General features: G+C 54.6%; 1 protein-coding gene across 10 annotated transcripts in view; it reads left to right on the top strand.

Moving 5' to 3' along the window:
* The window catches only part of ATP11A (ATPase phospholipid transporting 11A), a 117,828-nt gene that overhangs the window by 63,296 nt on the left and 29,363 nt on the right, over window positions 1-25,169 (top strand). For 9 of the 10 annotated variants that reach the window (XR_010936937.1, XM_067713396.1, XM_067713395.1 and 6 more), the window contains exons 5-17: window positions 3,105-3,212; window positions 6,170-6,298; window positions 8,672-8,775; window positions 9,250-9,300; window positions 12,047-12,111; window positions 12,779-12,860; window positions 14,059-14,209; window positions 15,490-15,687; window positions 16,910-17,083; window positions 18,281-18,444; window positions 19,195-19,266; window positions 20,282-20,355; window positions 23,997-24,100. Coding sequence is in view for 9 of the 10 variants with exons in the window: in XM_067713396.1 (XP_067569497.1) it covers window positions 3,105-3,212; window positions 6,170-6,298; window positions 8,672-8,775; window positions 9,250-9,300; window positions 12,047-12,111; window positions 12,779-12,860; window positions 14,059-14,209; window positions 15,490-15,687; window positions 16,910-17,083; window positions 18,281-18,444; window positions 19,195-19,266; window positions 20,282-20,355; window positions 23,997-24,100 (1,476 nt within the window). In the remaining variant the exon portion in view is untranslated. The remainder of the gene's footprint in view (window positions 1-3,104; window positions 3,213-6,169; window positions 6,299-8,671; window positions 8,776-9,249; window positions 9,301-12,046; window positions 12,112-12,778; window positions 12,861-14,058; window positions 14,210-15,489; window positions 15,688-16,909; window positions 17,084-18,280; window positions 18,445-19,194; window positions 19,267-20,281; window positions 20,356-23,996; window positions 24,101-25,169) is intronic. The other variant, XM_067713394.1, reaches the window with a different exon arrangement.

Raw genomic sequence — 25,169 nt, 5'->3', positions numbered from 1 at the left:
GGCTGCCCGAACCCCGAGGACCTGCTCGTGCAGAGGGTCTGGGGTGCGGCTCCATAAGCAGAACAGCCCGGCGACCCCTGACTCGCTCCGTGTGGATTGCGCTGCTCTTTGCAATCCTGATAGATAAAGCCGGTGACTAACAGGAAGGACAGGTCGTCTGTTAGTCCCACCATCCACTCAGCCAGCTTAATGCTCAACCATCACCTCTGCTTAGTTCCAGAAAGTTCCCAACATCTTGAAAGAAACCCCCGTACCCGTGAGCGTCACTCGCCACCCCCCTCCGCAGCTCCTGGCAGCCACCAGCCTACTTCCTGTTGCTATAATTTGCCTATTGGGGACATTTCCCATTAACAGAACCATACAGTAGTGATCTTTTGTGTCTGGCTTATTTCACCGAGCGTGTTTTCAGGGTTTATCCACGTTGTAGCCTGTGTCAGCGCTTCATTCACAGATGAATAATATTCCATCATGTGGACAGACAGACCACATTTTGTTTATCCGTCATCCACGGATGGACATTTGGGGCGCTTCTACTTTTTTTTTTTTAATGTGGCTTTATTTATTTATTTGCTTACTTCTTGCCACATGGCGTGGCTTGTGGAATCTTAGTTCCCCGACCAGGGGTCGAACCCAGAGAAAGCGCAGAATCCTAACCACTGGATCGCCAGGGCATTCCCGGGATGCTTCTACTTTTTGTCTATTATGGAGAACACCGTTATGAACATTCACATGTAAGCTTTGTGTGGACATAGGTTTCCATTTCTCCTGGGTACATACAAAGGAATCGAGTTGCGCTACTGTTGTAAAGAACTGCCAAAGTATTCTCCAAAGTGACTGCCCCATTTTATGCTCCAACCAGCCGTGAGTGAGGTTTCAGTTTTCCACATTCCTGCTAAGGCTTGTTGTCCATCTTTTTTATTACACTTACCCGAGCGGGTGTGGGGTGGTATCCCACTGTGGCTTTGATGTTACGTTTCCTTGGTAACCAATGATGCTGAGCATCTTTGCATGAGCTGATTAGCCTTTAGTAAACCTTCTGTAGAGAAATCGCTTCAGGTCATTGGCCTGTTTTTAAATTGCATTGTCTTTTTCTCCATGAGTCGTGAAAATTCTTTATATGTTGTAGATACAAGTCCCTTATCTGCTGCAGACTTTTTTTTTTAGTGATTTATTTATTTACTTATTCATTTGTTTTGGCTGCGCCGGGTCTTAGTTGCGGCATGCGGGATCTTTTAGTTGCGGCATGCAAACTCTTAGTTGCGGCATGCATGCGGGATCTAGTTCCCCGACTAGGGATGGAACCCTAGCCCCCTGCATTGGGAGCACAGAGTCTTACCCACTGGACCACCAGGGAAGTAAGTCCCTGCTGCAAACTTTTGAACAGGATGACATTTGCATTTGAAATAATTTACAGAAAGGTAGCATCTAGTTAAATTCTTGATGGTCACATTGTTGCTGACAGAGCCATGCTTTCTGTGTTTCTAAATAAAAAATTAGGAAACTGAACACACATGTCACATGAGACATGGTTCAAGTGACAGTGGGTGACAGTGGGAATGAGGTGACGCATGGCAGAGTGTTTGACTCCAGACTGAGAAAACATGAAGAACGGAGTCTCAAGGTGACCTTTGTGAGTGTAAGGGCGGTGCCTGTATGTCTCCCAGCCAGTCTTCAGTGTGAATGTCTGGACTGGTCTGTATTTAATACAGAACCGTGAGAAGCATTTAAGGATTCCTTTGTGATACCTTGGGTTTTATTTTCCACTCACCAGTCATCTGGAAATACAGATTTGAACGACGATATGATCTTACTTTATACCCATTAAATTGGCTTTTAAATGTGAAAGTCTGAAGAGCAGATGGGATTAAGACGTGGTCAAACGGGCATCCACACACACTGATGGGAGCATGTCGGGACCGTCTTGGGGAACAGTTTGGAATATCTGGCAAAGCTGAGGATGTGATACAGGGACCCACAGATGGACCCTGGTCTATGTACTTAGCACATACTGTGTGAGCCTCTTAGAACAGACCAGTCCCCAGGGGGCTGGCGACCCCAGGCCTGATCTTAGAGGGTTCTGCCCTGAGACAGTGATGCAGGCAGAGCCGAAAGAGCCCCGAGCCAGCCCCAAGAGCATCCTGGCCGCAGCGAGGGGCCTCTGGATACAGCAAGTGTCCCTAAGTGTGTGCCCTCGAAGTCCCCGCCCTGTGGCTACGGAGTGAGGGCGGTGGTAGCAGCTCCTGGTGGGTGAGACCCGCCCATGGGCACAGAAAGCGCCTGCCTGCCACCTTGGCCGGGACACGGTGCCCTGCGCAGCCCGGGTCCATCCTGGCTCGACCCTCAGACATAGGCCAGCAGACCCAAAGGGCCTGAGGAGAGGACGAAGGAGGTCCCTTGTCAGAGCTGTGACCTTCCAGGGCCACCCATCCGCAAGCTAACCTCCAGCTCTGCCAGCCCCCTGCTTCCTCCTCAGCCCCCCCCCCCACACACGCAAAGCCCCTCCCACGGAGCCCACCGCCTGGCCAGCCCCCGAGCTCCCGTCCTCCTCTGGGTGCTGAGCAGCCGACATCGGGCGCCTCTGCGTGACCCTTGCAGCGCTCACCTGGGTGGGCACAGCCCCTGGGTGCCGCCCGCTCCCCTGCCCACCTGCCCGCGGCCCTCACCCCTCCCTCGGCGCTCCTGAGACCCAGGGGGCTCGAGCGGCCCTCGGCCCCCCAGGGACCCCAGGCACAGCCCCGCTGACCCGAGGGCGGCCATCCGCCTGCGCGGGTCCCGGCGGGGAGCCTCTGGAGCTGTGTCGGGTGGGACGGAGTCGGGTTGGTCCTGTCCTTGCGGGCCGGAGGCCGCGGCACGGGGCAGCCGGGACGCGAGCAGGAAGGGGTCGGTTCAGCACGCGTGTCCGTGTGCAGGACACGCCAGGAGTTGCCCGGGTCGGGGCTGGGTGCGAGGGAAGGGAGCACAAAACGTGACGTGGCTTCGTGCACGGCGGTGGCGGGAGCCCAGGGACGCGGCTCCCCCCGCTCGTGTCCACACGCACTTGACCGTGGCCACGGCCGCGCCTGCCAAGTCCAGGAGGGGCTCACGGCGTCTCTCCCCCACCGCAGGGCTACGAGGACTGGCTGCGCCACAAAGCCGACAGCGCCGTGAACCAGTGCCCCGTGCACTTCGTCCAGCACGGCCGGCTGGTGCGGAAGCAGAGCCGGAAGCTCAGGGTGAGTCCCCGCCCGCCGACCCCAGACGGCCCCCAGACGGCCGCAGACCTGTTACGATGAGAAAACAGCGCCACGGGGCTGTTTTCTTTGGCCAAACCTCCGTCTGAAATTGTTTCATGTATTGGATGCAGGCCCACCCTCTTCCCCAAGTACTGCTCACTTCGGGCAAGCTCCTACCACTATCTTTCTTTAACTTCTTACTTCTATGTATTTATTTTTAAAGCTTTAATCGACTTTATTTTTAGAGCAGGTTTAGGGTCACAGCAAATTGAGTTGGAAGGTCCAAAGCCTCCCCGTGTCTCCCCCGCGCCCGGTCCCCCATGCACAGCCTCTCGGCCGTCAGGCTCCCCCCAGGCCTGTTGTCTGAAGCGTATGACATGATAGTAACCAGTCCAGACAGGGAGAGCTCTAAACACCTGTAGAGAAGTTATTTTACAGTAAGGCAAAATCATATTAGTATGATCAGCTCTACTAGCTGGAAATTTATGAAAATGGGGACAGAAACCTCCCTGAAAGCTGCATGTTAATTTCTTCTTTTTCAATATATTGTTGGTGTAATAATGCATCATTGTGTTTAAATTCAAGTTTAAATTATTTAAGTGGATTATTTTCAGGCCCGTGCTAGCCGTTTAGAAGCGCTTACACGTGTGCAGGTGATAAGTATGATTTTTACGGTTTGTCCCCGAGTCATGTCTCGCTGTGAGCCTGGGGGTGGAGCCTGGCCACCCTCCCCCGGATCCTCCTTGGGCTTGTCCTCCCCCTAGTCGCCGCCCCCCTCCCCCTCCCCTGCAGCCCCACCATCCCTCTGTCCGCCCCGGGGCTGCTTTCCTGGCCAGAAGTCCTGGCAGGGCCATCGGGAAGCTGCTGTGGGAGAGAGTCGCCAGCGCTCGTGCACAGGGACAGAAAGGTGGGCCTCCGCGTCTTTGAACCCGAGCCTCTGCTTCCGGGCACATCCCCAAGCCCTGGGAGGGGCAGCGGGTCAGCCTGGGGGTCAGTGGGTATCTCGGGCGGAGGACGGGGTTCGGGATGCCGGGACACTCCTGTTTCAGGTGTCATGAGCACGTGGTCCATCTTCGTTAACCTCATAATAGTTATTATATGTGTTCTATATTGGAGGTATTTTAAGTTTCTAAACCACATTTTCTTTGTTTTATAAATTTCACCGTCCAGGTGTTTCAGTAATTCCCCTCCATTAGCCTAGGTTGGCGACATTTTCCTAGTGGTCAAGGAGTCAGGAGGTGGGGAGCTGGGAGGACAGCCTCTCAGTATGGGAACAGCAGTGGGGACCCCCATGTATATATTAACAGGCTCTTTCGGACCCTAGGCTCCAAATACCGTTTCCTTTAACAACTACATTTCCTTTGCAAAGTCTTCTATACTTTTAATAAACATCTCTTCAAAAACAGACCGAAACAGTACCTGTCAGCAGAAAATTGAATTTTTAATGTATCGATCTCCTATGGGGAATGTCTGCCCTGTATCCAGCCTGTTTTACCCGAGAGGATTTTAATGGGGTCTGTGAGACAAGGAGGGAAGCAAAGGCTGCTTGTGGCGAGAAAAGGAACCTTCAATTTGTCCACCTCCAGGATTTGTCCTCGTGTGGATGGTGTCACACAGTCTGTAACTTTCATGCAGCTGAATTCCCTTGGGACTCATCCAGGTTGGGCATCTGGACGCCTTCCTTTCGTTGCAGAGTCTGGGGGGTGTGTGGCCCAGGTGAAGGATGTTGATGTTTCTCCAGTTTGGGGCCGTTCAAATAAAGCTCTTGTGAACTTTTGTGTACAGGTTTTTGTATGAGTATAGTTTCCGTTTCTCTGGCATAAAAACTCAAAGAGTTCAGTTGCTGGGTTGTCATGAAATTACGGTAAAAGGAACGGCCAAACCATTTCCAGAGCGTCTGCACTGTTGTACCAGCGACGTGTGAGGGGCCCGTTTCGCGGCATCCCCGGCGGCGTCGGGTGTCTCGCCGTTTCTTCTCTCGGTCGTTCTGATTGTCGGTGCGGTTTAAGTGTGTGCTTCCCTAGAGGCTGGTGAGCATCTTACCGTGTGCTTATTTGCCATCAGGGCATCCTCTTCGTGAAACATGTGTTCATGGCCCTTACCCATTTCCTACGTGGATTATTGAGGGCTTTTACTGTTGAACGTTGGGAGTTCCTCTATTCTCGAGCCTGGTCCTCTGTCAGAAGTACCTTCATGGGGTATTTCGCAAAGCAGAAGTTGTTCATTTTGATGGAGTCCCATTTACTGATCTTTCCTTTTATGGCTGCTGCCTTTCGTGTCAAGGTCAAGAACTCTTTGCCAAGCCCTGGAGCCCAAAGGTTGTCTCCTGTTTTTTTTTCCCTGAAAGTTTTATAGTTTTATGTTTCAGATTTAACTTCCTGATCCATTTTTTGTTACTTTTTACGTCAGGTGTGAGGTTTAGGTGAGAGTCCCTTTTTTTGCCCAGGACTGACCAGGTGCTCGTCTGTTGGAAGGGCTGTCCCCCCTCCATCGAGTGGCTTTCGTACCTTTGTCCAAAGTCAGTTAAGCGTATTTTCGTGGGTCTGTTTCTGGGCTCTGGGCTGCGTCGCGATGGCCTGTGCCCGTCTTCTGTGGGGGCCACCGGGGACCACTCAGTGCTGATCACTGCGGCCACGTCACAGGCTTCATGCCCGCAGGGTGACCACCCACCTCATCTGCCTGCTTCGAATACAAATGGTGCAAATATTTCTATCATTGCAAAATAGGATATCGCAAACTATTCTGTCATAATGCACTGTGAAGATCCCAGGTCTAAGGCTGGGGCATTGACTCACAGGTCTCTCCTGGGTTTGAGCCAGATGTCCGGGCAGCGATGTTTCTCAGTCATATTAGCATCCACACGCCTTCCTGCAGGTAACACCGTGATGGTGTCTGTGGGAGCCGCTGCCTGGAGCCCGGCTTTCGGTTCACGGTGCTGCTGTCTGTCTGTCCCGCAGGTCGGGGACATCGTCATGGTCAAGGAGGACGAGACCTTCCCCTGTGACCTGATCTTCCTGTCCAGCAGCCGCGCGGATGGGACCTGCCACGTGACCACCGCCAGCCTGGACGGAGAGTCCAGCCACAAGGTAACGTGCCTGTCGTTTGTGCCCCGTCGGGACCCATCGGGACCTCCGCATCCTCCCCCAGCTGTGCTCTTGTGGGCAGAAGCTGCACTGGGCATGAGGCTCTGTGTTCAGGGGAAAGCCAGGGACTGTTTTCCTCTCGTTTGCTTCTCCCTGTTTCCCACTTTCTTCCTTCCACCCTCAGCCCCCCTAACGACCAGCCTCTCAGGTTAACAGAAGCAGCTCCACGTTCCTTATTTAGCTGCGTCGTTTAGCGTCGGTACCTAGTTAAGGATGGAAGGAAGAGATGGTTGGAATTTTGAAGTTTCCATTCTACTGGTCCAAGTTAGTGACTTGACTGGACTGGAATTGTGTGAAAAGTAAGTCGTGAGTCTAGATTTTGCCCGACTGTTACATCAATGAGTGTCTTTTTTTTTTTTTTTTTTTAATTTTTGGTTGCATTGGGCCTTTGTTGCTGCGCGCGGGCTTTCTCTAGTTGCGGCGAGTGGGGGCTACTCTTCGTTGCGGTGCACAGGCTTCTCATTGTGGTGGCTTCTCTTGTTGCAGAGCACGGGCTCTAGGCGCGCAGGCTTCAGTAGTTGTGGTGCACGGGCTTAGTTGCTCTGCAGCATGTGGAATCTTGCCGGACCACGGCTCTAACCCGTGTCTCCTGCATTGGCAGGTGGATTCTTAACCACTGTGCCACTAGGGAAGCCCTATGAGTGTCTTTTTGTTAAAATATCTTAGTAAGGATTTTCTGAAATTATGATTCATTTCTTACGCTCAATATGGAATTCTGTACCAGCAGCTAGTGCTACAAAATTTTAATTAACAATCACAAAAGAAGAAACACATCGCTATTAATTTTAAGGATTTCATTGTTTTAAAAACCTGGAAGCTTCCAAGGAGTTTATGAAAGTGAGCCTTGCTCTGAGGCTCTGGCTCCGGAAGTGCAGCTCTAACAGTGCCTGAATGCCGCCCGTGGACACAGGCGATTCTATGCCGGAAAGCACCAAAGGATGCCCTAATCCTTTGTGGGTGACTTGGGGTGTCATCGTATGAAGCCCTATGGGGTTTCCCACGTTTACTCTCACATTTTCTATGTAACGAATCCCAGGAGGGGGGACCCTTCTGGCACAGTCAACTGTCAGGGAAAGCAGTTCTGGGCTGGAAAGCGCTGGGTGTCCAATGGCCGTTGGAGCTTGGGGTATCGTGTCCCGTCCTCCCCGGCCCCGGCGAGCCGTGCACACCCGGCTGCGGGCAGTGGGCTGCCCTCTGCACCCCGACCCACAAAGGGACATCACTGCCTAGACGCGTCCCTGGAGCAGACGCCACGAGCCTCCGGGTGCCTCACTGCTGTCAGGGTGAAGTTCAACAGCAGTCACCCTGGTCCAGACGTGGCCCGTGTCCGCACCGGGGCTGCGCTTGGACCTCTCTGTGTTTGTGCTTGGGGGGGCCGGAGTCACCTGAGCCCTTTCCTTAAAAGCAGAGGTCACGCCTACAGTTTTCACATCTGTAAGATGGGGGCACACCTGTGTTCCAGGGGCTCTTGTGAGGCTATAACTAGGAAATGTCCCAAAGTGCCGGACGCACAGGTGCCTCCACAACGTTGCAGGGATGCTGTGGTCACACCCCCTGTTGCTCTGAATCCTTTCACGCTTTGCCCGACACTCATGGGAGACATGGAGGAGACTGCATCCCCTCCCCCCGCCCCTCCTTCCTGTCTCTTCCCAAGGCTGGTCCACCCATCTACGCTCCCTGGTGCTGTCTGGGCCCATCTTCTCAAAATGGGGTCCCAGACCCCAGCACCAGCATCACCTGGGATCAGGTTAGAAATGCGGTTCTCGGGCGCCACCCCAGACTCACGGCCTCAGAAACTCTGGGGGCGGGGCCTGGGGTCCGTGGCCCCCTTAGTTTGAGGAGCCCTGGGGTCAAGGCCAGGTGAGGATCCGTGCAGAAAGCTGTGCTCCCCGGACAGTGACAGGTGAGGGCCGCTTGCCATGCCTGCGACAGCTGTCTGTGAACCACATAAACAAAAAAGAATATTTTAGGTCCCCAATTTGTTTCCTCATTCAGAGCCACCACTCTGACAGATGAATCCAAGTGTCCAGTTTTGAAGAAGAATTCTGTTAGTTGAGGACACTGGGTAAGAATGGAAGAATTTTCTGGCACCCAGTAGGCACAGGAATCCCGGTGGCGCCTACAGTTCTGTAAGCTTGTGACATTTGCAAGCTCTTTATCATATACCCTGTCTCGTACGGCAGCCAGGCTTTGTAACCAGACTTACTTATATGCCTAAAAAATTAAACATTGGTGCTGCCCTAGGACGGGAGGCCCCCGCCGCTGGGTTTGTCTTGATCATTGTGGCTGTGAATTCCATTTCTTGTCAATCTGCAGACCCATTACGCAGTTCAAGACACAAAGGGGTTTCATACGGAGGAAGATATAGATTCTCTCCACGCCACCATCGAGTGTGAGCGACCGCAGCCCGACCTCTACAAGTGAGCCGGCCTCCTCCCCGGGGTCCTCCCTGCTGTCCGTGCCCATGGCCCAGTCGCGCGGGGGTTTGGAATGAGATTGCAAATCACTGCTGAAAAATTAGGACCTGGTCAAACTTATATTACTTCTGTATTTTCATAGTCCAGCAACATTCCAATCCATAAATCTTAATACAAATATTTGAAAAGGCTTAATGGGACTACCTTTGTCGAAGAAAAATGAATTTTCTGTGTTTTGAGGAAGTGACTCTAAGGGAAATCATTTAAGTCATGAGCTAAATAGAACAATTAAAAAGTGGGAGGAGGGGGGAGGAGTGGTTTAGCCTCACACCCCTGTGTTTCCAGTACAGAATCCCAGTCCTTCTTAGAAGCGGGTCAGGGGTGAGGAGGGGGGTTCCCCAGAGCCGGGGTCTCGGGTCCTGCCCCCCTCCCCGGTCCCCTGTTGCCCTGGCAGTGACCTGACTCTCCTGTCCCCAGGTTCGTCGGCCGCATAAATGTTTACAGCGATCTGAATGACCCCGTGGTGAGGTGAGGATTCCTGCTTCTTCTAAACACTTGGCGATTTCCTCTCTATCGTTCAATTAAACGTGGATTCTTTTCCTGATGAGAGTTTTTCATCGTTGCTGTCCTGCTGGGTTTGAGGGGGGAATTCTGCGTGACCAGAGGTCCGGGTTCCGCTCCACTTGCTGGTTTCTCTTGTGTACACGCGTCTGGACGCGTTAACAGACGAACGCCCCCGTGGAGCACGTTCTCCCATGACTCTGCCGAGGGTCTTCTCACAGCCGGGAAGGGTGGGAGCTGGTCCAGCAGGCGAAGGGGAAGGCGCGTTTCCCCAATAGAGACGCTTTCATAGCTGAGCAGACCGTGCGTCTTCGGCCAGGACGTTGAAAGGTTTCTGACTTGGGGGCCACTTCACTGGGCTGCGTGAATCTGCCCAGACTCACCACTGGGACACAGCCTCAGTCTTAGACGTTGGGGGATGTGTCTCCCAAGGGCTTGTGCGGGCTCACGTCCCCCGGGGACGGGGGAATCTGCTTCAGGGATGGGCAGTGGCCAGCGCGGTCACAGGTGGGTGTCCACACCTGCTTCATCAGTGGCCTCACCCCGGGCCGCTGGCGGCAGGGAGCTGACTCAGCCCTGAGGTCGTGGCGCCCAGACGAGCCGGCCCTGCTCACTGCAGCTGTGGCCTGTGCTGCCTCACTTCCCGGGCCTTGGACGTTTTACCTGCACGTGGCCTGGGGTCTACGCTGAGGGAACTTGGCTTTCAGTAGGTTTTGACAGCGCTCTCCTTCTTCACAAATCCCGCTGGTTAGAGAAATTATTTTTCTTCCGAGTTCAGCAGTCACTAGATTCTCTGTGTCCTGGCATTGCCTCGTGTATTAAGGAAGATACTGGGCCAGAAGTAGGAAAAAACACTCAGTGGGAAATTACTGCAAAGTAAATCGTCATGGGGTTTATGTCCTTGAAAGGCTCCAGAAATTACTCGCTTTAAGGAGACAGTTGGCACCCCTCTTAGCACATTTTTATCACCATTCTTCATCAGCAGGTTAGCAGTTGCTTTCCAGAATCTGTGGAGGCATTGCCTGCTCGTTCTTAAATACCTGTTGTTCTAAAGGTAGATGCCTGGTTACCTTGGAGAAATAATGTGGATTTCTGTGTCTTGCGAGGGTTAGTTTGAGTCTGAACAAGAGTGAATATATTTAGGCGGATCCGTATTGCCAGCGGGTGAGGCTGGAAAAGCGAGCGCCGCAGGCTTTCCTCGTTTGGTATTTGGACGGAGCTGGAGGCTGAGCCCTTTGGGAAGATAACTACCAATATATTTTGTATTTTGATACGAGTTTTACTTTAGCTTTTTAAGTGTCCATGTGATTCAGCAGACTTTTAATATTTGGTATTTAGAGACGTTTATAAACTCGTGGTGTGGACAGCTGTGAGTTATATATCGAAGCTCTCAGTCTTTTTGTAGTGATGTTTCTTCATCCTCCTGTCCAAACTAGAAGTGAAGTACTTTTTGAAGTAAATTATTTTTAGACTCCCCAGAGACACTTCATAAAAGGGCCATTTATTTCCATAAACACCTTGGACATGTCCTAAGTGCTTGCTAACAGAGGCTGACAGTACTTGTAACACAAGCAGACAGCACGTGTGCAGCCGGGCGCCTGTCCCGCGTGGCTGTGAGGCTGGGGGACGCACCCTGAGGCCATGGGACAGCCCTGGGTAGGCCCGTCGGTCGGGGCGGGGGGGGCCCTGCCCATGCACCCTGCTGGGCAGCCCTCCTTTGTCATCTCCAGCCTGATGTGGTCCTGAGCTGGGTCAGCTAAGTATGCTGAACACATTTAAGCTTACCACGTTCAGTGGCTTCTCAGCCTTCCGCGGTAGAGGGAAATTAAATGCCGGCAAAGTGAAAAGCAGGCGTTAGCAAACCGTTCCCTTTACCCCAAATCAACGCTTTCCCTTTACCCTCCGGAGAAAATCGGGAGAATATTGTAAATGGCAAAATTAGTGCATCTGGATTCTGCCTATTTCCCTTCTACTCTTGGGAAACGAGAAGAAATTATCTCTCGGTCAACAAAGGGACCGCGCGTCCACGATCCCCTGCAGGCAGAGCGTCTGTCTGCGGCTCCCTGTCGCGTCCAGAGGGCTTGTTTTTGCACGAATGGTTCTCAATGCCTCGGTCGCTGCGTGGGCCCCGGGATCGCCCCAGACTCCCAGGCCACCCGCATTCAGGGGCCCTCGGGGCTCGGCTGCAGTGCTTGTAATGCCACGCAGGGCCTCACAGCCTTCTTCCCTGAGGGCGCGACTGTGTTGTGTGCGTGAAACCCCCGAGGGTGCGGTAGAAACAGCTGAGTGAGGCGCAGGCACCGCTCGGGGTCCCCGGTGCCTCAGGCCTCAGACCTGAAGCCTGTTAGGAGCGGGTTTCCGGGTTGGTCCCTCGAGTGGCGCTTCTGACGAGTGCCCAGGGGCTGCCCCAGCACCCTCGCTGTCGCCAGTGGAGCGCGTTTAAAGCCTTGGGGTGCGGCCCCGCGGGGCTGGGGCAGGGCCGGGGCCCTGGAGGGGCTGGATCTCCCAGCAGACAGGTTCTTCCCGCCCCCCAGGAAAAGAGCAGGCGCTTTACATGGGCCCGGCTAGCTTTCCTAGTCCGAGCGCAAGCAGATCTTCACGGAGCCGGTCTCCTCTCAGAGCGAAGCGTGTGGAGCCGTGAGCGGCTCCTGCGTCCTGTCGTGCCGACCTGCTTTCTCCATTGCCCTGTCTCTGGTCGTCCTTGTCTTTGCAGGCCGTTAGGATCGGAAAACTTGCTTCTTAGAGGAGCCACGCTAAAGAACACCGAGAAAATCTTCGGTAAGTGTTTTACTTAGTGAATTATTAATGATAGCTTCTGAAACCAAGGACCCGTTAAGCAGTTGAAATCCATAGATTTAACTGTGGATGAAAGCGGACCATAAAAGCGTCTCTGTGTGCTTTGAGGGGCTGTGGATTTACGGCCGCGGCAATTTTCCTCCCTAAGAAAACCAGTCGCCGCGTATAACCGCAGTCCACAGAGCCGTGACACCCGAGAGTGTTGCTTGCAAATTAAGTGCCTGTAGTTTTTGACTCAGACGTGAACTTATATCTATGAAAGGATTCACACAGTGTAGTTCTGCAAGAAATTTCCTTTAATGGCTGTATTTCTTTGCTAGTATTTCCCACTTCTGGTGGGTTACTTTTTATGTTTTAACTGAAACAACTTATAAATATACAAATGTGTCCCGTTGTTGGAAAACTCAATACATTAAAATCTGAACCTAAACAACAAAGGGCGGATTGCTCTTTATGCAGGAAAAGAAAAGCATTCCTTTGGTCTGAAGAATCCTGTGTGACTTTTTATGAACAGCTAGCTTGCCTAGAAGAATTTAAAATATGACCCGTTTTGTCCAGAATTTCATTTTTATCGTAGCTGTGCATACTTCACGATGTAGAGCAAGACACCGTTGTGGTGTTGTTCTGACATCCGCTCTGTACTTTATAGGTGTTGCTGTTTACACGGGCATGGAAACCAAGATGGCGCTGAATTATCAGTCAAAATCCCAGAAGCGATCTGCTGTCGAAAAGTAAGCTGATTGCCCCGTGGTTCGAAACGTGTAAAAACTCATCCGTGGCTTCCCACTGTCGCAAACCCCCGCAGATGGGGAACCATTTTCCTCTTAGTCTTACTAGCAACTCCTTCATGGGATCTGATGGACAGTCAAGCGGGTTATTTAGACCTTAGATTGACAGCGTTACTTTGTGGAGACGTAAATGGCCACGCACCCTCAGCCACGTCTGCAGGCTCCCGCCCGCGCGTGGACACCTGGAGTTCCGGGTCAAGGTCCGTTGTGGGTGCCCAGCATCTCCTCCCACCATTTCATGAAAAAGTGAAAGTTCAGTCACTTTTCTGATACGGGTTCAGTGAGGAAAGCATTAGCAGAGGGAACAGTCTTCTTTTCATTAAATGGTAAAATCCTGATAATGTCAAGGACACAGTTGAATTTGTAAGAAAACATGGCCCAGAATGATGTCTTCTTTGCCTCTCGCTAAAGTGTGTCCTTAACTTGAAGCGTACAACTGAGTGTCCTCGTGTAGCGTAATGAAGCGCTCCGGGCTCCTGGGTGATCTGTGGGGAGACTGTTGAGGCATCGTCTGTCTGCTCCTGGCAAGTCGACCTTGAAATGTGATCCTGGGTCTCTGTCCATCTGTGGCTGCATCAGATATGAACTTGGACAGTTGGTTCTTACTAAAGAAGAATGCTTAGTTTCCAGATGTCTGCACTGACAAATTGGTTTCAGAAATAGATATTGGAAAACCAAACCTTCTTCATAAGCTCCTAAGATACCGGCTAAGGATTCAGCACTTTTCCTATGCGGAGGGCATTCGCTCCCTCCCTCCCTCCCCCCTTCCTTCGTGGTGATAATCTCCAAGTTTGGAACTCACTGGCTGGTGCTCCATGGTAGAAGAAATTGATTTCTGGGTGTTCTTTGAATTAAGAGTCCTAGACCATGCAGAAGCCCTGTGAGCCAGGCTGTGCCCTCCTGTCTATAGGCGTTCCCTGCCCTCAGCACTTTCCCAGGTGGCCGCAGGACACACGCCAGTGCCCACGGCGTGTGCTCAGATGTAGACGAGTTCGCATTTTCACTTTTACCCTGACAGTTCGTCGGGGCGTTCCTGTCTGTTCACAACATGTTCATGCTGACGTTTGTGAGAAAGGCGACGCCCAGCTCAGGATTCCTCGGGGAGCGGGAGCTCAGTCACCCCCGCTGTCTTGTGTTTCAGATCAATGAATGTATTCCTCATCGTGTACCTCTGCATCCTCATCAGCAAAGCGCTGATTAATACCGTCATGAAGTACGTGTGGCAGAGCGAGCCGTTCCGAGATGAGCCGTGGTACAACCAGAAGACAGAGGCAGAAAGACAGAGGAACCTGGTATGGAAAGGGACTCCGCAGGCTGTCGCTATGGAAACGCGGGGAGACCGGATGAGGTCTAGGTTGATGAAATCTTTGTAGCAGACGCCGCGCTCATTGATAGTGAAGGTTGTCAGCTGCCTGCCCCCGCCCCGGCCCTGCGGCTGTAGACACTGGTTGAGCCTCCTTCTTTGGGTATTTGAATAGTCGAGTCTGAAAAGGTATCGGCTTCCATCCTAGATTCATAAGGACACACCCTAAACACCTAAGACTCAGCGCGGTGACCTATATTATAAGGGGGGCTGAATAGCTGCTATTGGTGAGATACACGGTCCCTAATTAGGTAATAGATGGACAAAAGGAGCGTCTCGATGACGATGGGAAATTACAATAAGAATTGGCTTCATTTTTACGTACTCCTATTTATCAAAAATGTTTTCCCCCAAACCAGTGAGTTAATTTGATGACATGTCCTCTGCTTAAAGCAGTACAGTCTCCTGCTGGGCCTACTGCGTCCACCTGAGCGGTGTGCAAATCCAGACCTGGATCCGCTCATCTCAGAGCAGGGCCGTGTGCAGGTTCCAGCCTGGCCCCCACTTCCTTCCTGTGTTCAGTCCGGCCTCCCATGAGACAAATGGCTCAGAATAAGGATAAAACTATACAGAAGCACCCTTTGTACAGACCCCTAAATTCGGTCGTTTATCAGACTCTCGAGGGAAACTTGCAGTAATCACAGTATACAGCGTCCTGCAGGCTCTCAGCTGGAGACCCACCCCCGCTCCCCGCTGCCTCTGAGTGTGACTCACACCCCCCGCCACGCCCCCCACCCCCCAGCAGCGCAGATGTCGGGCAGCTCCTGTCCCAGGCCTGCCACGGTGCTAAAGTCGGGTGCGGGAGACAAAGCTGACGGCCCCCACTGCCCCAGTGGCCTTTACCTTTGGGTTTGAAGCACTTGGTTTAGAAACAGCACTTGTTAAGCTGTGCCTGACTGACTGAGGTTTGAGCCGTCGTGATGCTGGCGGGCGGCGGGGGTCACACGCCTTCTCTTAGCTCCTCAGAGCCTTCACGGACTGACTCTGAGGTTTGAGCCGTCGTGACGCTGCGGGCAGCTGGGGGGATCACACTTTGAGCCGTCGTGATGCTGGCGGGCGGCAGGGGTCACACGCCTTCTCTAGCTCCTCAGAGCCTTCACTGACTGACTGTGAGGTTTGAGCCGTCGTGATGCTGGCGGGTGGCAGGGGGGATCACACTTTGAGCCGTCGTGATGCTGGCGGGCGGCGGGGTCACACGCCTTCTCTTAGCTCCTCAGAGCCTTCACGGACTTCCTCGCCTTCATGGTCCTCTTCAACTACATCATCCCCGTGTCCATGTACGTCACCGTGGAGATGCAGAAGTTCCTCGGCTCCTACTTCATCACCTGGGACGAAGAAATGTTTGACGAGGAAACGGGTGAAGGGCCTCTGGTTAACACCTCGGATTTAAACGAAGAGCTAGGACAGGTCAGGTCTCCTGAATTGTCTTCTCTCACTGGCTGGCCGTTGAGCCCCTCTCTTTTATGTCCCCAGGTTTCTAGAAGCTACGTGATTCTTATCACGCAGGCAGGTCATCAGGATGGTCAGATGGGAACGTTTCCATTTCAGCTCGTGCACAGAGGGCGGCAAAGTGGCTTTTTAACTTTATGTGACAGTGCGGGGTGCTCTGGGTTTACGAGTTGTGCAGACTCATCACATTAACTCACTGCCATAAGCTCATCGTGGCCTTTCTAAGTGGTGCTGATTCTGGGTTTCAAGGGAGAGTTAGCAGCGAGCCTGCTCACAGGGGCTGCCCTCGGCTGTCCCGTCCCATCTCCTCGGTCCTCACAGCCCCGGTCATCATCGTCAGGGTGGGCAGAGTGAGACCTGAGTTTCAGTCTCGCGGTGTAGAGTTCAGAACCCCTCCACTGCACCCCTGCTCCAGGCTGACAGCTCGCGGCCTGGGCTCTGCACTGGCAGCTCTTGACCTGTAAAGTGGGCGTAGTAACAGGTACCCGCCCTGCAGCGTGTCCCGCGGACGGAACATGCGGGTGGGAGCCCGCGAGCGGGAGCCCAGCGGGATGGGTGGAGCGGGGACTCGCCGGGACCCTCCACCCCCTCCCGGGCCCGCGGGTCTCTGATAGCCGACGGTGGGGGCTCAGGGGGGACCCGTGTTCCCCACAGCTCATGAGGTTCCCCACAGCCCACAGGGTCCGGGATCCCCACCTTCTTTCAGTTCATCGAGATCCAGGGTTTAAAACTCCGTGTAGTTTTCACACTTGCCACAGTTTTCTATCAGAGATTTTTGTCCCTTGACTTGTTTGAATTCTGTCATCTTCCAACCCTTAAGCAATGCTGCAGGCTTGGACCTCCCAGGCCTTATGGGATAAGCTCATCCCACCCGTACCCTTGATTTTTTGGTCAGATTGGATCCAGGACCAAGCCCCCAACCCCTGCCGCGTCTCTGTCTTTCTATGAGATGGAAGGAGAAAAGTGTAGAAAGTCCCCCCTCGGCCCCCGGAGCCAGGCTGTGTCCAGATGCTCGCATGCACGGAGCTTCGGGCGGGGACGGCCAGTGTGCTCACCGTCCGGCCGGGGAGGCAGCGCGGTTGGGTGAAAGCCTTGGAAATCGCTTCGTTCGGACGAGGCTGCCTTGGGGGGTCCGAGGGCCCTCGAGGGGCAGCAGCTCCCAGCCGAGTCATGTCCACAGGTGGAGTACGTGTTCACGGACAAGACGGGCACCCTCACCGAGAACAACATGGAGTTCAAGGAGTGCTGTGTGGAGGGCCACGTGTACGTGCCGCATGCCGTCTGCAACGGACAGGTGCTCCCCGCCGCCGCTGCCATCGACATGATTGACGCCTCCCCGGGCGCCGGCGGGCGGGTAGGTGGCTGTGCTCCTGGCCGTGCGTCCTGCTGCCACCTGGCCACGGGCGGGTCACGCGAGGGACCAGGGGCACCTCCTGTCCTGGGGTCCAGGACAGATGCTGCCCTCCGGCGACTCGGGGGGGCAAGAGCTGTGAGTGTCCCCATCTGCACAGGCGTCCCCAGGTGCATCTGGCCGTCACATCAGGGTTGGGGCAGCTATCTTCACGTGGCCAGGTGGGGAAACCGTGGGCTGAGACTAGAGGGCCCTGCAGACCATGAGTGCTCACACACGGACACACAGACACACACTCGCACACAGACACGGGCACACACACACACAGACACGGGCACACACGTGCTCACAGACACACAGACACAGGCACACACGTGCTCACAGACACACAGACACGGGCACACACACACATGCTCACAGACACACACATCTGCACACAGACATATGGACACACACCTGCACACACACAAGGCACACACGTGCTCAGACGCAGACACACACCTGCACACAGCCACAAGGCACACACGTGCTCACACATACATACACGCTCACACATGGACACGGACACACACCTGCACACACACACACACGCACACACGCACACACGCACACACTGGCTCTGTGGCTCCAGGAGGGCCGTGACCCTCGGCGGCAGTCGCCCAGGAGACCGTTCCGGAAGCTTTGGTGGCCTGCATGGAGCCCCAGGGGACTGAGGGGGCCTGAGTCAGCTCTGCTTCAGCGGCCTCTTGGGAGCCGGTGCGCGCGTGCCTCTGGTGGTGCAGAAACGGCCTCTTCATCCCCGAGCCTCGGGGGAGGGCCCGGTGGTCTGTGGCCTTGCGGGGCGTCGCACCTGCCTCAGCTGCCCACCTGGCCTGCGCGAGGCCAGCCCAGCCCTTCTTGGCCCCCTCAGTTTCGGTCACACCCCAGGGCGCGGGACGGCTTCCGGGAACCCGGGGATCGCAGGCCCGTCTCTTCTTGTGGCCTTGAACCCACGGCCTCCCTGAGGTCCGTGTCCGTTTTCGTCTGGACCGCGAGAGCGGAGGAAAGGCAGCCGGACTCCGCTGCCACCGCCAGAGGTGGAACTAAGACTCCCTGACCCCCAGGGCTGCAGGCCCGGCGCTGTTGTTTACCGTCCTCTGTTTGGTCTCCTTGTTTTGAGTGGGTGCGGCATAGAGTTGTGGGTTTGTGCTGCATTTGTAGGAGAGGGAAGAGCTGTTTTTCCGGGCCGTCTGTCTGTGCCACACCATCCAGGTGAAGGACGACGACGAGGTGGACGGGCCCAGGAAGTCGCCGGATTCAGGGAAGCGCTGCGCGTACATCTCGTCCTCGCCTGACGAGGTGGCTCTGGTCGAAGGCATCCAGAGGTGCGTCTCTGGTCCCTGATGCGAGGGCGGTGCGGGACCTCTCCACCCCGACATTCAGTCATAGAGATCACCCTCCAAGCAGCCTCTCCTTCAGCCTGCCAGCTCCTGCCGGGTCAGCGGGACCCTGTCCCCATGGTCCCATAGTGTCTTCCTAATACGATTAGGGCTGTTGCCGTGTTCGTGTATGTCTCCACCTCCACGTCCTGGAAGCTCCTTGAGTCCAGAAGCCAGGCCCGTTTGCTCTTTCCCTTCCCAGCCTGGGCCCACATGGGCAGAGCCCTCACACGTGCTGGTGCAGGAGGGGGCGTTACAGATGAAGTGGCCCGTGGCCCGTTGGTTGAACGGGGCTCTAGTTTCCTCATCAGTAAAGTGGAGTGTCTGTCTGGAGATTGATGGGCTCCCAGAGTCCTTCCAATTCTGACATGGTACCAACCTGTAAGCAGCCCCACTGATCAGTAGAGACAGGGACCAATCCTCAGACCTGCTGCCGTCCATACCCTCCAGTAAGAAGGCAGCTAATTGCGTGTGGTGCGCCAGACGGTCGGGTAAGTCGACATTCCCTGGGCTCTTGGAGAACGTTCTGAGACAGTGCTATAATTTCCCGACTTTACAATGCAGTTTACAGCCTCTTTTTCTGGAAGCATTTCTTTTTCGAAAGGAGAGCTTTCCCAAAGTGTAAAATGGAAACATGCTACGAAAGAGGGCCATCCGGGCCCACATGAACTCCCAGCTGTGTCTTCTCCTCTGCAGGTTGGGCTTCACGTACCTGAGGCTGAAGGAGAATTACATGGAGCTCCGGAACAGGGACAATGACATCGAGAGGTGAGACCTGCCTGGTTGGGACGGCAGACAGGGTCGTCTTTACAGAGCTCCTTCACTGGAGAAAATACCAAGTTCTCCACACTCCTTCCATAACTCGTTCTCCCTCTTCTCAGTAACAACACCAAGAATGTCACCGAAACGCCTGGAGAAGCTGGGTGGTGGTGTGCCCTCAGACAGGCTGGGGTTAAGCCACACATTGTCAGTTTTACTGCAGGAGTTGACAAAGCTTCTAGTACGTTCTGACACCCCCAAGGCCGAGCTCTGACTCCCCACGAGAGGGCCAACGTAAGCCCTTCCCCCGGAAGTGGCCCTGGAATCCTGTGTTCTCAGAGCAGGTCCCCAGGCCGTGGAGCTCGGGGTCCTATAGAAACACTGAGCGGTAGCCTTGGAGGGACCAGATGGACGGGGGATGTTTCACTTTCCATATCGACTCTTGGGGACCATCTAGTCTAAAACTGCTTTGATTTTGATTCAGAGGATGGGGCCAGCCACCTCTCCTTGCTAAATAAACATCAATGGGCAGTCATGGGTATGGCTCGCGTGGTAAATAATGTGAGATTTGGTGGTGATGGTCTCAAAAGAGCTGGATTTTACATTTTTGCTCTTAAGAACAATAAACTCCCAGGCTGCGGAGGTGTGAGCCCCTCGACTCCAGAACGGCTGCTGGGCCCTAGGCCCGCCAGGTCAGCTGGGGCTCCTCCCGCAAGCGCTCGGGGCCTCTGGGCGCCATGGGGTCACCCCTGGGAGGGCAGTGACGTTGCTGTCCGGCTTCTGGTTTCCAGCTGGAAAGGCAGGTGAGCGCCCCTGAGACCGTAACCGCCGCTCGGTGCTCCGGGCCCCCCGGGAGCCAGCTTGTGGGCCAGCGGGGCCGGCGCAGCCTCACAGCCACCTAGGCTGACACCCCCCTTGCTCTTTAGGGATCGTGAAGCACGCAGGGGTGGGCCGGTAGTCACCCCGATGTAGCGAGACGTGGAGCCGGATGACAGTAAAAGCAGTGCTTCAACCTCTTTTCCAGGTTCGAACTGCTGGAGATTTTGAGCTTTGACTCAATAAGAAGGAGGATGAGTGTGATTGTCAAATCTGCTGCAGGTAGGGATTTCCTTCCCTTTGGTTTCTTAAATGATGCAGTGTGACTGTGTTTCACTCTGATGCCTCAATTCTGTGGGAGCTTTAAGGATGTAACTGTTTACTCTCTTTGTTTAAAGCATGGATAAACCACCACTAACCCCTCAACCTCACGCCCCGTTTGTCCCCGAGCATCTTCAGCTGAGGTTGTCACCTCTGGTTTTCCCCCCCGAGGGAAAGTCCTGTGACTCATCCCCGGGGCTCTGAACTCCCCTCAGTTTACGCACACTGTGCAGCCTGTCTCCTGGGTCCCCACCTGCAGGCCCCGCCCAGGCGTCTGCGACCCCATCCTTCTCGAGCCCTCGTGTGCTCGCTGTCTCTGCCGGGCCTCCTGGGCTCGGGTCCTTGATGGAAACAGGCAGCCGCCCCTCCAGCTCTTCTCATGGAGGCCCTGAGCTGCCTCCCAGCTTTCCTTCCCAGGCCGCCCCCTGGGGTACACCACCCGGGCTTTTCCACCTGGAGGCCCTCTACCTGGCAGGGCTTTTCCACCTGGAGGCCCTGTTACTCATGTGCAGCTCTCCCAGGACATCTCCACGGCCACCTGTAGGAAGCCTTCCTGGTTTCCTCCTGCCCTTGCGGGGCTGCAGATGTCCTGAATGCAGAGCCACACTTACTCAGCAGTGTGCCCAGCACAGCGCTGCCGAGCGTTCGGTGAATGCTTCTGGGTTCAGTTTGCTAACGTGTTTGCAAGTGGCATCTTACCAAGAGACAAGGCATCTTACTCTTTCTCGTTTCTTAAAACGAGACCGCGCTAGGCTATGTTTTTCTCTTTGGAAACTTGCCTGGAGAGCAGTGAAACCAAGCTGCTGCCCTGAACCTGCAGACCCGGCCTCAGGTATGGCCTGGAGAGCTCTGCGTCAGCAGCGTCCTCACACTCAGCTCGAGCGGATTTCCTTTCCACAAAGTGAGTTCCCGTAACAGGGCTGCTTGAGCCTCTTTCGATGGAACCGGAAATGCCTTGTTTTGTCTCCCAAGCCGGTTGAGGACATGGGGCTGAAGGCCCATCTTTCAGCCAGGCCCTGTGAACCGTGCTCCGCGAGCTGCAGCGCTTGGGCATCTCAGAGCTCGCACTCAGACCGCGTGGCTCCCTTGCCCGCGAAGCAGGCCGTCAGACGTGGGGTCCCCACCGACGAGCCTTGCGCCAGTGAGCGCCGTGGGCGCCAAGTCTTTATGTAAATGCTGCCCCGGACACGTGGCCACGGGGGCAGCAGGACACGGGAAGCACACGGCCCGTCGTGTGTGGAGACGAGTCCCCTGGGCGGGTGCCCCCTCTGCTGTGCGCTGGCCAGCGCTGGGGTCCATCCAGGACGAAGGCGTTCAACTGTGCAAGGTCCCACCATCCGTCTTTGTCTCTTGTGACTTTCCCCGATACAAACGTGGCTCATGCTCGAGACAGTCCGTGAGCCGGCAGTCGTGGCCACAGCCTCAGGAAGCAGTGCGCCAGCTGGTCACACACCATCTTCTCCCCCTCTGCACATTCTCCTGACCCGCCCCGCACAGCGCAGGAACCGAGGTGTGGACCGTGGAATCTTCACGAACAGCGACACTTCCCGTCAGAAGGAGCGTGGCTCGGCCTGGAGCTGCAGCTGGGTCACGTGAAGGACTTACATCCTCGGCGCTCGCGCCGCTAGAAACCCCTTCCTGGAGGGGAGAGGCCGGGCCATCAGAACCCCGCAAGGCAGCAGTGAATTCTCAGAGACGTTGAATATTTAACTAAACAAGTTGTTCTCTAAGTAGTAATACCTGCCCGGAGATGACCCTAAAGGCACTGATTTCCAGCCTCGTGGGCGGGACGGAGACCGGAGCCCCTGCAGCCCTGAGCTTCTGAGGATTCTCCCCGAGAAGCCACTGCAGCCGTGGAGCCACCCGGGTCCCACGGCGCTTGGCGTGGGCCGCGGTCACCTCACCTGTGTGTTTGCACTGCTCTGGAGTTCTAACTTCTTACTCGTTTACAAAACTGGAAAAGCAGGTCTGCAGCTGGGGCCCAACAGTCTCTGCTCTTGTCCTTTGCAAGTTAAACGTCGCCTTCCACTCCAGATGTTTTCACGTCAGAGGCTCCGCTTGACAGAGTCTTTAGGCTGAACACGGCCCACGTCTACGGCGGGTACAGAGGGATGACAGGTTGAGACAGGAGAAAATTTAAGTCATTCACAGGCCATTACTTGGAGTCACCTGTGATTTTTCTAGAAAAGGAATTACTGTTCAAGAAGGTATCAGCACTCAGAATTGTCTGGACCACGAAACTTGTTTTATCCTATATCTGGTGCCGTACGTACAGCATTGCCTAGAAATCACGGCTGGTGCCGGGCACGGACTCTGCCGTCAGGCTGGCGGGCGTGTGACCAGGACTCTCGGGTCACGGCCTGAGGGTGTGCGGGCTTCTCCTGGGGATTGGACTCACTGCTCAGATTCCCACTGGGGGCGGCGGCCGTGCGGCCGCCTCTTTCCCAGCTCAGCCCCACGTGTCCCCTCCGCACGCCTGCGACACACACTGCAGACACCGTCCTTCCTGGCCGTAGGTTGACGTTGCCCTGGGTTTAACTCCAGGACTCCCGTGAGCGTGAACCGGGCCGTGTTTTAAGTGTTTCGCTCTGTATGTTGCAGAAGATAGTTCTTTCTGGGACCAAGGACAGAGCCACCCACAGTGGGCTCCGATGCTGCCCCTGAGTTCACGGGCCCTTGTCCAGATCCCCGTGTGGACCACCGGTTCTGGCACCCCAGCCCTCGCCCCAGCACTGTGCCCCCTCCTCCCGGCCTCTCCTGGTGCTCTGGGTTTGGCTCCCGGGTTTCCTTCCTGCGGGCCGTCAGCGTCTAGGGTTTCCAGGTACCCACCCCAGGCCGGGGCTCAGTGTTCGTGATTTCTGTCTGATGACAAGTGCTGAACAGAACCCGGTTCCAGCGGCAGTGCCCCCTCTCCGGCCCTGCAGCCGCTGTGACAAGCCCCCCGGTGCTTCCGCAGCAGAGAGCCACGTGGTTTGCAGGCCAGAAGAGTCCTCGAGAAAGAGGAGCCCCGGTGCCAGCGGCCTGTGGGTCAGCGTGGGCGCGCGCAGTTCCTTCTGAGCTGAGAGCTTCCCAACCCGTCTGGAAGGGAAAACCTTTCACCTCGAGGGGGGAGGAGCGTGCACCCCCAGCACTGACACGTGTGAAGTGACCGGGGCAGTAGGTGTGGGGAGAATCGTTCGACAGATGCTTCTCGCCACTCTTGGTCACGCCCAGTGTCCCAGCAGCTTGTTACCCCATTTGGGGTCGGCCACGCCCTCTGCGTCCGTACCCCTCCCTGGTCCCGAGGGCATTCGTCCCTCACTCACATCCTTGCCAGGGAGCAGGCGGAAGTGACAGGATGAAGGACGCCCAGGAGCCAGTTTCGTTCCTGGTTCCTGACTTTCCTGAGATTCTGGGCTTGTCGGAATAAAACGAGGCTTTGTGGGGGGGTCTGTGGCTTTGACGTTTTCCTGATCTTACAGGTTAACCGGTCAGTCGACATCTCCACGACAGTCTCAGCGCTGGTACCCCTGGTTTTGTTTTTAATAAAAGCGTCATTTGAAAAATAATTTAGTCTTCCCCATAGAGTGATTAAATGAAAATCTTCTTTCCTCGTTTTCTAGGAGAAATTTATCTGTTTTGCAAAGGAGCAGATTCCTCAATATTTCCCCGAGTGATAGAAGGCAAGGTGGACCAGATCCGATCCAGAGTGGAGCGCAACGCAGTGGTGAGATGCGGGCGGCGGCCTCACGCCTCTTCTCCCTCGTGGGGGGCACGTTCCTGCTGGGTGCCACGTGCGCGCGCCGTGGGAAGCCTGGCCACGTGCCCTCGGGCGGACACCACCCTCCACAGCCCTCCGCTGGTGTTTGGGGGGGAGGGCGTCCAGAATGACAAGCACGTTGTGACGGTCTTGAAGAAAATAGATCTTTATCCTGAGGACTTCCAGTGATTGGCGGCTAATGCTTTCCCTTGTGACCTGTTTGGTTTTCTTCTCGCGTTTTGTTCTGAAGTGAGTGCTCAGTCTGTTCTAGGCTCATCCGAGTTCTTACATCATCAGAACTTCGTTCCATTTTGTGGCTGAAAAATATTCCATCGTGTGGACGCGCTGTATGTGCCACACTGTGTTTATCCGTCGTCTGTTGGTGGGCACTTGGGTTGTTTCCACCTTTTGGCCACTGGGAACGATGCTGCTGTGAACATGGGTGCGCTCGTATCTGTCTGAGTTCCTTTGATTGTGTACCTAGGACTGGGATGGCTGGGTCACCTGGTAATTCCAATATGTTTCACTTTCTAAGGAAATGCCAGACTGTCCCCCAGAGGCTGCACCGCGTCGCAGCCCCACCAGCCGTGCGTGAGGGTGTCAGTTCCTCCACCTATTCGCCAGCACTTGTTATTTTCCATTTTTGTTAACTAGTCACCCTGGTTAGGTGTGAAGTGGTAACTCATGGTTTTTGTTTGCATTTCCCTAATGACTGAAGGTGTTGAGCACCTTTTTAGGTGCTTATGGACCATTTGTATCTTCTTTGCACAAATGCTTATTCAGGGTTTTTGCCCATTTTTTAATCAGGTTTTATTTCTTGTTGAATTGTAGGAGTTCTTTATATATTCAGAATACTAACACCTTATCAGATGTATGAATTGCAAACATTTTCTCCCAGTCTGTAGGTTGTCTATCACTCTCTTGGTAGTATCCTTTGATGCACAAAAGCTTTTAATTTTAATCAAGTCCAATTTACTTTTTTGTTGTGGCCTGTGCTTTTAGTGTCGTATTTAAGAAACTGCTGTCAAACCCAAGG

Source organism: Pseudorca crassidens, chromosome 18 (assembly GCF_039906515.1).
Source record: "Pseudorca crassidens isolate mPseCra1 chromosome 18, mPseCra1.hap1, whole genome shotgun sequence".
In the NCBI taxonomy this organism is placed as follows: Eukaryota; Metazoa; Chordata; class Mammalia; order Artiodactyla; family Delphinidae; genus Pseudorca; species Pseudorca crassidens.
The sequence above is the reverse complement of the archived record's forward strand: the minus strand, read 5'-3'. Positions and strand labels throughout refer to the sequence as shown.